General features: G+C 38.6%; 2 protein-coding genes across 9 annotated transcripts in view; both read right to left on the minus strand.

Annotated features, from left to right (window-relative positions):
• Positions 1 to 3,749, minus strand: part of LOC135090879 (uncharacterized) — a 6,962-nt gene extending 3,213 nt beyond the window's left edge. Inside the window, exons 1-3 of one of the 7 annotated variants that reach the window (XM_063988030.1) lie at positions 3,614 to 3,749; positions 1,173 to 1,411; positions 331 to 420 (exon numbers count right to left, since the gene is read on the minus strand). In XM_063988030.1, the coding sequence (XP_063844100.1) occupies positions 331 to 420; positions 1,173 to 1,376 (294 nt within the window). In that variant the 5' untranslated portion in view covers positions 1,377 to 1,411; positions 3,614 to 3,749. Of the gene's footprint in view, positions 1 to 330; positions 421 to 1,172; positions 1,412 to 2,050; positions 2,175 to 2,882; positions 3,139 to 3,172; positions 3,293 to 3,613 lie in introns of those variants that run through there. The other 6 variants (XM_063988031.1, XM_063988025.1, XM_063988028.1 and 3 more) reach the window with 6 other exon arrangements.
• A 1,219-nt stretch (positions 3,750 to 4,968) lies between these two features.
• On the minus strand, positions 4,969 to 10,829 carry LOC135090878 (uncharacterized). 2 transcript variants are annotated; one of them, XM_063988023.1, is made up of 4 exons: positions 9,481 to 9,620; positions 9,076 to 9,152; positions 7,223 to 7,424; positions 4,969 to 6,695 (listed from the first exon to the last, which is right to left on the minus strand). In XM_063988023.1, the coding sequence occupies exons 2-4, from the start codon at positions 9,125 to 9,127 to the stop codon at positions 5,498 to 5,500; spliced, it is 1,452 nt and encodes a 483-aa protein (XP_063844093.1). In that variant the 5' UTR covers positions 9,128 to 9,152; positions 9,481 to 9,620; the 3' UTR covers positions 4,969 to 5,497. The 2 variants fall into 2 exon arrangements, with proteins under 2 accessions (XP_063844093.1, XP_063844092.1); XM_063988022.1 differs by lacking the exon at positions 9,076 to 9,152 and having other exon boundaries at positions 9,481 to 10,829.
• Between the last annotated feature and the right edge of the window lie 1,819 nt (positions 10,830 to 12,648).

Below are 12,648 nucleotides of genomic sequence, written 5' to 3' on the forward strand. Positions count from 1 at the left end.
TTATGGTACTCAAAATATTTGTAACATGTAAATATTGTAGTTATACAAAAGGCTGAATTGAATGCCTACCTAAGTTAACTCCAAAAATATTTGTCTAGGAAGATGCATAGGTAATTTTAAAGGTATTAAAAAAAATATATAAAAAATAAAATAATAATAATAATAATAATAATAATAAATAAATAAAATGCATCTTATAAAAAATGAAAAATCATATCAGATATACAGTAATTAAGTCTTTTGTATGAGTTGAAGTCATGTAAAATTAGGAAATAATTATGTTTAGCTGGTCCAATGGGTAGTAAACATAACATTTAACAAATATCTCACCTGGTGGCACCTGTCTGAAGCTTCACTCGTCACAAAACTGATGAATTCACTCACACACTCTTGTACACATTCCCGTGCATCCTTTGCAATCTGAAAGATGAACACAGAGCAAAGCATTGATATTTTATCTCTCTGATGCTGAACTTATTTGGCTAAGCTCACTGAATAACAGTTTTGATTAATCCTTTATCTAAAATCCAGGTGACAGTGCACATGACTACACTGCAAGAAGTCCTGAACTCTAAGTCAAGCTTACAATCAGGATTTTCTGAGACAACTTCCCTCTTCTGGGTTCACCTAACCTTCAATAGATACTGGCCAGCAATGAATGGGAAATGGTAACAGAGAGAAAGAAACTGGCCAACCTACTTCATATACAAAGGCCCAGGACTGGATGGTGCTATTAGCTCATCACCTTAAGTCCTAAAGTATGGCATTACTTTCACCTATGTCTGAATGCAAGGATGTTTACTAATGTCTAATGCACTTCAAATGGTGCCACATGAAAACCTGCAGTGAATTAGTTTAAGTTAACATGCCTATTTCTAAATCACGTATTCAAGTCTTTCCCTATATACCACACCACATAGTAGTTAGCACACTTTACTCACAAATGAGGCCTGAAATCAAGTTCTGGATGTGGCAAGGTAGAGGAGTGATCCTCTTAATGTGTAGCCCATGTTCACCCAGCGTTAAGTAGCTACGGATTCAGTTGCTATGAGCTCTAAGCTCTTTCCATTAGGGAATGGTTGGCTGGGTGAACACCAGACAACCATAAATAAGTAATACTTCAGAAAATATATGAAAAGGTAAAACTAAGCACAAATACTACAGTTGCTAACTTTGCCAGTCTTGGGGATGCCTCGTTTCATTATCCTTGCCACATTAGCAATTGGAAGGAAACGGTCTTGTTCCCGCAGCACATGTGGCAATTCTTCCTTCTCCTCATCTTCATGCTGCTGGCTGTGCACACTGTGACCCTCTACCATGTACTGTTCTGAGGTCAGGAAAGAGGTCCCAATGTCATCACTCTCAGCTCCTTCCATTTTGCTGCTGCCTCCGGACTGTTGCTGCTGTTTCTCTGAAAATCCATACAAATTTTTGGTTATACTTAAACCTATATTTTTTTTTATGTTCTCAGATCTAACGAGGACTATTTTAAAAGGATGTGCCCATTTTATCACTACTATTTTCACCTGTTTCATCACCATGCTTTCTGTAACCAAGTGCATACAAAAATTGGCCAGATACATAAAATTACATTCTTGCAGTATTGAATGAAATTGCCCTGCTTTAGTAATATTTTTTTTTTATAAGCAATTGCTTTGTTCTTTGCCTTGTTGTAATTACTTCTCTTAGAGTAAATTTATGCCAAAAGTCTGCATTGGTATATTCTGGCCTTATCAAGAGAATGAAGGGTGATGAAGTGGAGTTCACATTGGTGATGAACAAGTAGTTTTTTGGTAACAAAATGGGTTTTGGTGATGAACAGGGCTGGTGACAAAATGGGTTGTAACCATTTTAAGAGGCCACAAAGAAGATAAAACAATCAGGTACATCTTCTCATTAATGGGGTAAAATAGTCTTGTTGAACTATCACTATGATCATCAAAATACCTGAGAGAGAAAAAAATAAACAATTGGAATTAGTAGAGACAAGACAGCAAAACATTTCAGAATGGCTTTGTCTTCAGCATAATAAACACAAAACTGAACTCACCTCAATCTTATCCTGCTAATATCTATGATTTTCATGGGAATGGTAATTTATATCGGGTCCTGTTGTTGTTTTCTATTCATGCTCTCAACCAATTAACTTCAGGAGATTCCACAGGACCACCTAACTGGGTATGGTCACATTACGTACATAAACTCCCAAACTCCGTCACATGAATATCAGCCAGCTCACTTACACCCAAGATGGATTAAGTTTTGTTAGGTTAGGTTACCTAACTTATCTACTTATCTATCAGTAACCAAATTTATACCAAAAGCAGTTGGTTGCTGATTTTCCTGTGATCTTCCTATTCATTGACTATGTACAGCACTTCAGGATTTCAGTCATCCCGTGCAACATTCTGGTTTTATAATGTGTGCCAAACTCATACTAGCAAAGACAAGCAATACCTGACTACAGACTTGCCTAATTTCAAGTTCAGTTACTGAGCAAAGATAAAATACTAGTCTTATTTTTCCTCACATATTGATTAGCTGGTTCTCCAAATTAAGCATGATTAGTAATGATACAAGGAAAACTACCACTAAAAATGCCAATAACGTCAATTATGTAAACATTAACTAGGTAATCGCATTTAATTCAACTGTCTGAGGCCATTAGTAACATATTTTACGTGTACCCATGAAGAATGCGATGAATTCAGCATAAATACAAACCCGTAAACAATGTAGTAAGAGCAAATGCACTGCAACACTATATTATTGATAAGGAGTGATATTACAGCCAAGACAAAAGATCGTCCCAAAAACCGCCAAAAAACAGACAACAGTAACACCCCAAACATATTTACATCATTACTTCACGTCTATTTCACCTTACACACATATTTGAGGGCAGTAACAGTCGATACTGGACATGGATGTGATTGTGACGGGTTTTGAAGGCCACCATGGCATCACTCTGCTATGCCTCCCTCCTCCTCCTCCAACTTCAACACAAAGAAGAATTTCCTCGTCGGCCATTTCTTCTCTAAAAATATTCTTCCTGCAAAGTCAAGGTACAAAATCCCTTCTTTCTCAGCCGATTGACACAGGCCTCCCTCCTCTAATGGGGACCAGGGAGAAGATTGGCAGATAATTATTGGCGCCAAACATGAAAAGTTACCTGAGATTGGACGAAATAACGGCGACTACAGATTGGTCAGAAGCGGCCACTCACAGGGCGCCGGGCCGTAAACAAACCGCCATTGGCTCTTCCCTTTCCCTCCCTCCCGCTATTGGCCCCTTCCTCCCCCTCCCTCCTTCCATCCATTCCTCCCCTCCCATCCCAGGACACCACCCACCAACCCTCTCCCTTCCCCCACTCATCCCTTCCTACCCCTACCTCCCCATCCAAGGAACCCCTACAGCTTCCCTCTCCCCTTTCCCTCCTATCTCCCACTTACTCCCCAAGCAGTAACCCTCTCTCCCCCTCGATTCCATCATCCCACCCAATCCCTCCATCCCCTTCTCTCTCCCCAACTCTCTCACATCTGGCTCTTCCCGCCTTTGCTCCCTCCCAGCCCCAGGCTCCTATTGGTCACTTTCACGTGTACCAGATAGTTACCTACACGTGGACTTGTTCTTCCACATCCGTCATATCTGCGGGGTAGATTAATTCAAATATTACACATAGCCATATAACACTAGCTATTGACCGGAAACTCCTATCTTATCATGAGTTGCAAGGCTTGGATTATCCAAGGCTTACGTGATTATCGTACTTAAAACAACGTTCTTTTTTTCCCCCACTTCTGCTAACCCATGAGGCAGTTGTGATAAACATGACTCCCTTAAAGATATATCAGATTATATCATTTGGTAAACTGGTATGATTTCTGAAAGATACTTCACCATATATATAGCTTACTTTTCTATAGTTATCATACATCAAAATACAAAAGTATAGGAATGAAATTACCAACTCTCGCCATACAAAAGAGTTATTTTCAGGTTTTTCTTTTACATTATTGTAACTTCGTGGACTTGGATTATAGGCAACTAATGTTAAATCCGAAATCAACTTACAAAAACAATAACAGCCAAAAGGTAATGAAACAACGTGGAATGATAATGAGCAGGATTTTATGACAAATACGAATGTACCATCACAACTGGATAGAATTAGAAAAAAAAAAAACTTAAAAGGCAGGAAATATTGTAAATGTATATACTGCGATTCTTGCTAAAGCATTGTTTTCAAGAAGTTCGATACAAGTGAGAACAAAGGACGAGGATGCGAACAGGATGGAACAGCCAAAAAGAGCCAAGTCGGAATGGCTTCTTTCGGCTAACCAGCGTCAATATTTGAGCTTACTAACTTTCTGCCACTGCACATCTCACAGACCAGTCAATAATATACATGCGTACTGTTCGTACTCAATATTCACTGGTAGATTTGCACAATGACGAAAAGTAATTGTTGCGAATAATTCTGAAACATAGCTAATCCTACACCCGCCTTATTTAAATCCATTCGTATGTATGTTTTTCCATATCAAGCGATAATATATATATATATATATATATATATATATATATATATATATATATATATATATATATATATATATATATATATATATATATATATATATATATATATATATATATATATATATATATATATATATATATATATATATATATATATATATATATATATTAGCAACCTGAAGCTTTTTTTTTTTTTTTCCAGAGCAACAGCCATCTCTCAGACCATGCCTGTACTTCCCAGACACCTGTACAGAAGCTCACGATTATATTATTTTCCAAGCCCTCAGAATTCCCATCATACACTTATTTGTCTCCAACAGTCCCAGGAAACTCAACTAGTAATGAAAGGGAAGAACAGCACAAAGGCCTTCCACGGAGTTGCCCGTCTCTTACATTTAGGTAGGAAAACAGATAAACACACAAACATGGATTTGTTTTGACTTGTTATCCTTTATCAAAAGTAATAATAAAAGAAACTTGCCAGTCCTTAAACAGTGCTTAGAACTTCAGAATATATCAATAAAGCCTTTCAAAGATCACTCAAATACCAAGTTTATCCTATTTTATGTAAAAAAAAAAGAAGAAAAAGAAAAGAAAAAAAGAGGAGCAGCAGGAAATTCATCTACATATTTATATACTAGAAATACCTTTATTATCAATCACTATGACAGGGCACAGTGGAATTAATAAAATCTCTCTAAGCATTCCCTTCATTATGGGCATATTCTTTCTCCTCTAAACTGGCTAAATACATCTATGCCAGTGCTGGAACAAATGCAACTATGAAACTTTCATAAAAATATAATGATCAATACTTTTATTTACAGACAAATTACACTTAATTTTCTTTGTAGTGAGCTGTCAGTAAGGAATGGAAAATATCTCAGGATATCAAAATAGCAATTAATGTTAACTGAGAGGAGGTAATAAGAATCTAACACAACACTGACATCTTTTAGTCTCCAACATTTACTTCATAGTAGTCTAGAGGCTCCCGCTTGACAGCCTTCACTTTGGCCACTTCACCATCCACTTCAATCTCTACTTCCAGAGCCTGGTCACACCCCCCAACAAACCCCTTAACTATAGAAAGTACAACTGGTCTTCGTTCACCATTTTTGCAATTTTCTCTCTCCATGGAACACTGGATGTTCCTTGTTTTGTTGTTGGTGATAGGTGAGTTCTCATTTGTTATCTCCATCATATTAATGACCCTTGGCTGACTCTTGTGTTCTACTATAGCTAATTTCTTATTCACTTGTATAGGAAAAAACTGTGACTCTCCTTTCATTTCCATTACAGGTAGTGCAACATTCAAGCTGTCAAATGATGTAAAGGAATTTGCATTCCTATCATTTTTATTCTCTATTCTTTCTAGTGATGTGTTTATACAATGTGCATTTTCTATTGTTCTGGCTTTGAAATTACTCTTCTCCAAGTATTGTACATGGACTGGGTTGTTATTTTCCCAGCCCTCAATCAGCTTTTCTATAACAGACACACGTTCTTTGAAAACTCTAGGATTACAGTTTTCCATCACACTGAACAGTCTGGTTCTTATTTCACCAAGGACTTCTCTTCTCATATCAGGTTCAAGTTCAGGTTCCTGCTCCTCTCTTTCCACCTCTGCTATCATCTCCCCCTCTTGATATTGCTGCTGATATTCTTGTCTTTTAGCAGTTTTAGGAATGGTGGCTTCTCCCCAGTAGTCACATTCACTTCTGTCAATCTTTCTCACTACCTCTTCCTTCTTCCTAAAATGAACATCTTGAGCAGTACTATCCATGATTATATCCTCATCTGGTTCCTCCTCTTCCTCCTCTTCTTCATCAGAGCCTGGAGATTTGGTTGTATCTGACTGGGTTGTCTTCATGGCCTTAACTCGAGTTCGAACATTCTTGGCATCCTGCAGGGTGGTGGCACGACGAAACTGCACCCGGAGGAAGTGCTGGAGGGCCCGGCTGTTGGTCATCACTTCCACCACATCTGCCACTTCCTTCAGCTCAGCATTAGTGATGCGACGGTTGATAGCATAGAAAGGTGCCATCTCGCAGCTCACATCGTGGTTGTGCCGCATGTTGGCCTGGGATATGACAAGGGCGCCACAGTTGTATGACACAGACAGCATGGCCTCGCACCCACACGGGAGGTATCTGGAGGAGGAGGAGGAGGAGGAGGAGGAGGAGGAGGAAGAGGAGGAGGAGGAGGAGGAGGAGGAGGAGGAGGAGGAGGAGGAGGAGGAGGAGGAGGAGGAGGAGGAGGAGGAGGGAAAGGAAGAGGTGAGACAGGCAGGTAAGGATGATACCCCATGCCTCTAAGAAAACTTTCTTCTAAATTAGATTTATAAATTCATGAGAATCAGACAATCCTAAGTCTGTGCTTGGTGCCATATTTCCATGCCATCACTGAGTACACAGGCCTAAGTTCTTATCTTTATCACAAGAAAAATATATAAAACTTTCACCCTTGCAGTCAAGTCACATATTAGAGTATTTCCCAAGGCAAGATAAGATGCAGCCCATTACCATCAAGGAAAGCAACATGCATAATTTTAGCTGACAAGATATTTTTGCCTGGGTGAAAACACCTAGCTAGCTAGCTACGATGTCCCTTTCCTTGACGTGTTGACTGAAATGCACCATATTGCAGAGGGCAACTCCTGTGAGGGGCTTCCACTGACCTTTGCTTGGTGCGGATGCCTTGGCCAGCCATCTTAGGATGGCCGTAGTGCACACAGCAGTACCGCACAGTGACGAACTTGAAACGGGATGGAATGAAATTCCTCTTCCTACGAGAATTTTCATAGGCAACACTGCATGAGGACTTGATTCGAAATACTGAACCAGTTTCAGCTTTAAATTTGTTGAACAGCTTCTCAAACTCTGTCGAAGAAACCATCATGTCATACACACCAGTATGTGGGTCATATGTACATATGTGTACACTTTTCTGACAATTATCATCTTCACCTATCCATTTCTCTCTCTCCCTTCTTTCATCCATCTATTCTTTCCTCATAAGATCAATACTTTTCACATTTTACATACACCATTTTCACGTAGACAAACACATTTTAAGTTCTTTATGAGTAAGATCCATCATACCTTAAAACAAACACAATAAGGATTCTATACATTATAAGAAGAAAGAAGGAATCTCCTGCAGAATTCATTATATGTTGACAGCTTTATTCTACCAAACTTTCTTCTGAAGCTAAAATATTCCAGGACTACATTTAAACCATGTCACTTCCAAAATCACTGAAACACTCTTCTAAATGTAGTCATAAGGATTCTCTTTTAATTATAAGTGCTGGACAACACTCAGTTGAAAACAGGAACATTTCCATGTTTTAAGACACCCTGAAAACTTACTAGGACAGAAGATAAATGAGGAATATGAGCACAGAGGAACAAGTAGCCAAGCATTTTGATGTCAAACTGATAACATTTTTATTGGCTATAAAAAGTAAATTAAAATAAATAAAACACTGAAATACAGGATTTTTTTCTCTTTTCTTTTTAAGATCAAGGAATACATAGAATCAATAATAAATGATTACCTATTTAATATTAGTTTACAAGTCTTGCTATGTGTGTATTTACTCTGGCATTGTTCTTCCTACAAACCCACAGTTTTCTTGCAACCAACCTCTCTCCAAAAGACAAAAGTTATTACAATTAAAAAAATAAAATAAATAAATAAAAATAATAATAATAATAATAATAATAATAATAATAATAATAATAATAATAATAATAATAATAGTAACAATAATAATATCAAGCTAAATCTGCTCCCCAGATCATCATTCAAGAACATGAGCAAATAATCACAAAGAAGAGCGTATTATAAACTCCTAAATTTCAACATCATCTCTCACATGGCCACCAAATGTGTGTTCCTATAGGTTACATTACAGTAAGTGGTAACTCTTATAAAAATATTTTTAAAGAATAGTTTTGAGTAATTCATATGAAGTGGACTAAATCTTAGAAGACTAAAATTTGAAAGTCAATTTGACTTCAAAAATAATGAATCTGTTTTCCTTGTATTGACCTATGGGAGGACAACTTTCAAACCATGTACTGTGGACATCAAGATAAGAGATAAAAAAAAATCCATGTAATATTGTTCCAAGAATATTGTTATCCAGAAATGCAACACATAAAGATCAGCCACCTCATTTACTTCTGGAGTGGGTTAGGTCAGGTTAGATTGGATTACACAACCTAACTTGACATAACATAGCATAACTCATCCTAAAAAGTGCAGGTATTGATGTTTGTGTGATCCATAGAAACATTAGCAAAAGAGGACTACTTTCTGGACTGTCATGTGTTTCTTGTAAAACAGACCCAAAATTTAGTAACAAGCAAGTTCGTTGCATAAACATTACATTGGTAAGTATCAAGATGAAATGAGTCAAAAGTAAAAAAAATCACTGTTGGGATCAGACAGTAATATATATTTAAGGACTTGGTTGCATTTAAGGCAATCAAGTATATTCAGTGTGTATGCATGTAACATCACCTTTAACTGTGGCCTTTGTACATGTAAATTTCTGAGGTCTTGGTTTCATCATCAAGGTGTATGCAGGAATCTTGAATCTGTTACAAATATTAAAATATCAAAATCTACCAGAGAGAGAGAGAGAGAGAGAGAGAGAGAGAGAGAGAGAGAGAGAGAGAGAGAGAGAGAGAGAGAGAGAGAGAGAGAGAGAGAGAGAGAGAGAGAGAGAGAGAGAGAGAGACTTGAAATTTTGTTGGATGCTGTTTAACAAAACTTTTACTGTAAGACTAAACTCTTAGCAAAAAAAAAAAAATCATTACTGTTGTCATTCATAAAAAAGCTATGTTCTAGGCTGAAAATAACGTCAATAACATGAAACTTCGCCTAATAATTATTGCTACAAACACAAGCATTATTTCCACTAACCTTTAAAGCTATTAAAAGATGTCTGGACGAAAATGCGATTGAACTGTTGGGTTAAATCAACCACATAGGCTTGGGAGAGGTCTGGTCCTGCTATTTCCTCCCAGGGCGCTTCCACTACCTCCTCCACAGTCTCCAGTAGTCCCGCGGGGCCTTCCACACGCCCCTCATTCTCCAGCTTGACCCCAACGTTTCCAAGGTGAATAGGAGGTGAAGTTTCAACATTATGATCACTTCCTCCTTCATTACCCACATGTATGTTATCTTCACCAGGTATGCAGGTGTTCCCCCTCTTAATTTGAGATTTGGCACTTATCTTTTTCATATTTTGATACTATCTGAATCCAGGAGCTCCATAAATTCGTCCGAATCTATAGAAATGGTTGAATATCTATGGTAAGTGGGAATTAACACCACTGCTTCGCTGCAGCCATCACGAGGTAAACAAACGGGAAGGGCTGCCAACACTTCAGTACTTGCAATCAGGCCCGCCAACTTTAGAAGTTTCCTTTTCTTGTAACATGTAACCCTTTCTTTTTTTAGGTCCCCCTTCTGCTCCTTTCCTCTTATTTTTCCTTCATGTTGTTGCACAACTTTGTTTTTCCTACACCCTATTCCTTTATTTTATAATTTACTTTTTTTTTTATCTCGCAGACCCCTGAAGGAAGAAAGGTAAAAAAAAAAAGCTAAGGGATGGAGGAAGAAGGCTAATAGGAGAGATTAGAGGCACCCTGGAAGTAATTAATATAATTATGTAAGCTGTTAGTTCTATATTAATCTTTTTTTTTTAATTCATCTAATATCCAAGCGCGATTAATTAAATTGCTCATTTCCTCCTCCTTGAAGAACGCCCCCGAAAGCATCACCCACCTAAGAAAACTACACCTATGAAAGTTGGAACAATGAGGGCCATACCTACAGTCACCAACAATTAGCTGCTGTTCACTTAATTACAACAATAGTAGACACCTGACGAAGCGGTAAGGGGAAGGAACCGTACGTTGTGGTGTACTGCATACATTGTGCCTCCGACTCGGTTGTGACCTCCCTGAAATGTTTTCCTTTGTGTTTCACGACGCAAGAAGATAGTCACAGCCTTCCCTTTAAACAACTCAGTCTCTGTTGGGGTGCGTGTATGTGGGGAGCAAGTGGAAGTTAGACGAAATCAATGAAGCCGTCAAGATGGTTTGATCTTCGCTGTATACTAGTGGCACCAGCAGGAGTACAGAAGCGTGTAGTGGGTGCTGGCCAGGAGCAGGGTGAGATCGGGGTCAGTCGCAGTAATGAAGTAAACTTGCAATGATTCAAGTTAGTGTTCAAAAACAGCTCTGGATCTTGGTCTGGGTCCTCCTGAAGGCTTGCGATCAGCTGGTGGTGGGAAACCTGGCGCTAAAATCAAAATCTTGTATTGCTCTTGCTCTTTGAATAAATAAATAAAAAGAATGAATAAAATGTACATGTCAGCTATTTATAATTGATAAAAGTACTTAAAAACGCAACTGTTTATTATACAAGTTTTCACGCTTTTTGTTTATTTATTATTTATTAACTGCTGCAAGTTATTATATAGTAGTAGTAGTAGTAGTAGTAGTAGTAGTAGTAGTAGTAGTAGTAGTTATTACCGCCAGCAGGCGGGGAAGGTTGATTCAGACCCACACGATGACACGAATCATTTATTGTATGCGACTGAATCAGGTTAGATCCGCTTGAATTCGGTCAAAACCTGAAGACACATTAATGATCATAAACAATATTCTATATGAATAATTTGTGTAATACAGGTATGATTCTGCACGTTACTTATAGGATAATGTATTCTTACACAGACAGTTGTTACACTTACGTGTTTGGGTCTTGGGGTAATCGTTAAGTAACGTGCACGCCCTTTCTGACATGTGCTCCAGGTAGGTCTATCTACTTCTGTCTCTGCACCGACACACGTCCTCCCTGCACGAGTGTCCTCAGCAAAGTGTCCCTATCGTCCTCAGTTACTGCCTGGGTTCCTACCCTGTCCATCGTTATCCATTAGCGATGGCGATAAGGCCGGTCTCATCTTAGCCTCATGTCATAACAAGCATCCTTCATCTCCTTATATCAACACTACCTCAACACCGACCATACAAGAAATTCGCTGACTTAGACCTCGTCTTGGTCTTCGCCCTGACTTCCAGGTCCTTTCCTTCCTCACTGACAAACTCGCTTGCACAACAACTTCTTTCACCCGCTTGGCGGTAACAGTAGTAGTAGTAGTAGTAGTAGTAGTAGTAGTAGTAGTAGTAGTAGTAGCAGCAGCAGCAGCAGCTCCTCCTACTACTACAACTTCATACGATCTTATTTCCTCAGTTTCCTTCCCCTTCTAAATATTCCTTCATTTCCCACCACCGCCCAGAGGCCAGGCAGAGAGGGGGTGGGGGAACGGCTTGCCGCGTTAGTATCATAACATCTCCAGCCTGATTAGTATTAAAGAAATATCGAAATGAAATATGGAAAAAATGTTGAAACCTTTGACGTCATTAAAACTATTGAAAAGTAAAGTTTGGTGCCCCTCGCGACACACCTTCCCCGAATCATTTATTGCCCAGGATGATTCTACCCTCCAGCAACTGGACGATGAGTAGAGGAGGCTTGCCGTAGAAGATCTGCCTGAATCCATTACCAACATGGCGAAAAAAGTGGACAAAAGCAATTACAACCAGCCTGATAAATTTTGGTGTGCCATAAAAACTCTGGAGGATAGTGATGGAAACCCCAAGTTTAAGCTTGTTTCAGACTTTTCACTAGGATGTCTTTCTTTGCCTCATGCTAATGCTGACTGTGAGCGCTGCTTCTCTAGTGTAAACCGTGTGAAAACAAAAGAGAAATAAACTAAAAACAGAAACCGTAAGAGACATCATCCTAGCGAAGCAGTGTGTTGCTTCCACATCCAGCAGTGACTGTACGACCTTCAAGCCATCAATCAAAGTCAATGATAAAAAACATGACATCAAGAGTGCTATATTCCTCCAATGAAGAGAGTGCCGGGGCTGCTGACGACTTGCCGGATGTATACATAGAAGAACAAGACCAGTAATCTCCTACATAGTAAGTAAACAACTTAACGAAGTGTCCTGTAGTTTTTCTCCAATTATTAATGATATGTATTTAGGAAAGTGTTTTGTTTGTTAAGGGCAT

This window comes from Scylla paramamosain, chromosome 36 (assembly GCF_035594125.1).
Source record: "Scylla paramamosain isolate STU-SP2022 chromosome 36, ASM3559412v1, whole genome shotgun sequence".
NCBI classification, from domain to species: domain Eukaryota; kingdom Metazoa; phylum Arthropoda; class Malacostraca; order Decapoda; family Portunidae; genus Scylla; species Scylla paramamosain.

What these genes read in the sequence shown, in the direction of transcription:
- LOC135090878 (XM_063988022.1), bottom strand. Translation starts at nt 9,802, where the DNA reads ATGAAAAAGATAAGTGCCAAATCTCAAATTAAGAGGGGGAACACCTGC. An exon ending in ATCTTTTAATAGCTTTAAAG is followed by an intron (nt 7,425 to 9,480) that starts GTTAGTGGAAAT and finishes TTTCTTCGACAG; the next exon opens with AGTTTGAGAAGCTGTTCAAC. An exon ending in GGCATCCGCACCAAGCAAAG is followed by an intron (nt 6,696 to 7,222) that starts GTCAGTGGAAGC and finishes CTCCTCCTCCAG; the next exon opens with ATACCTCCCGTGTGGGTGCG.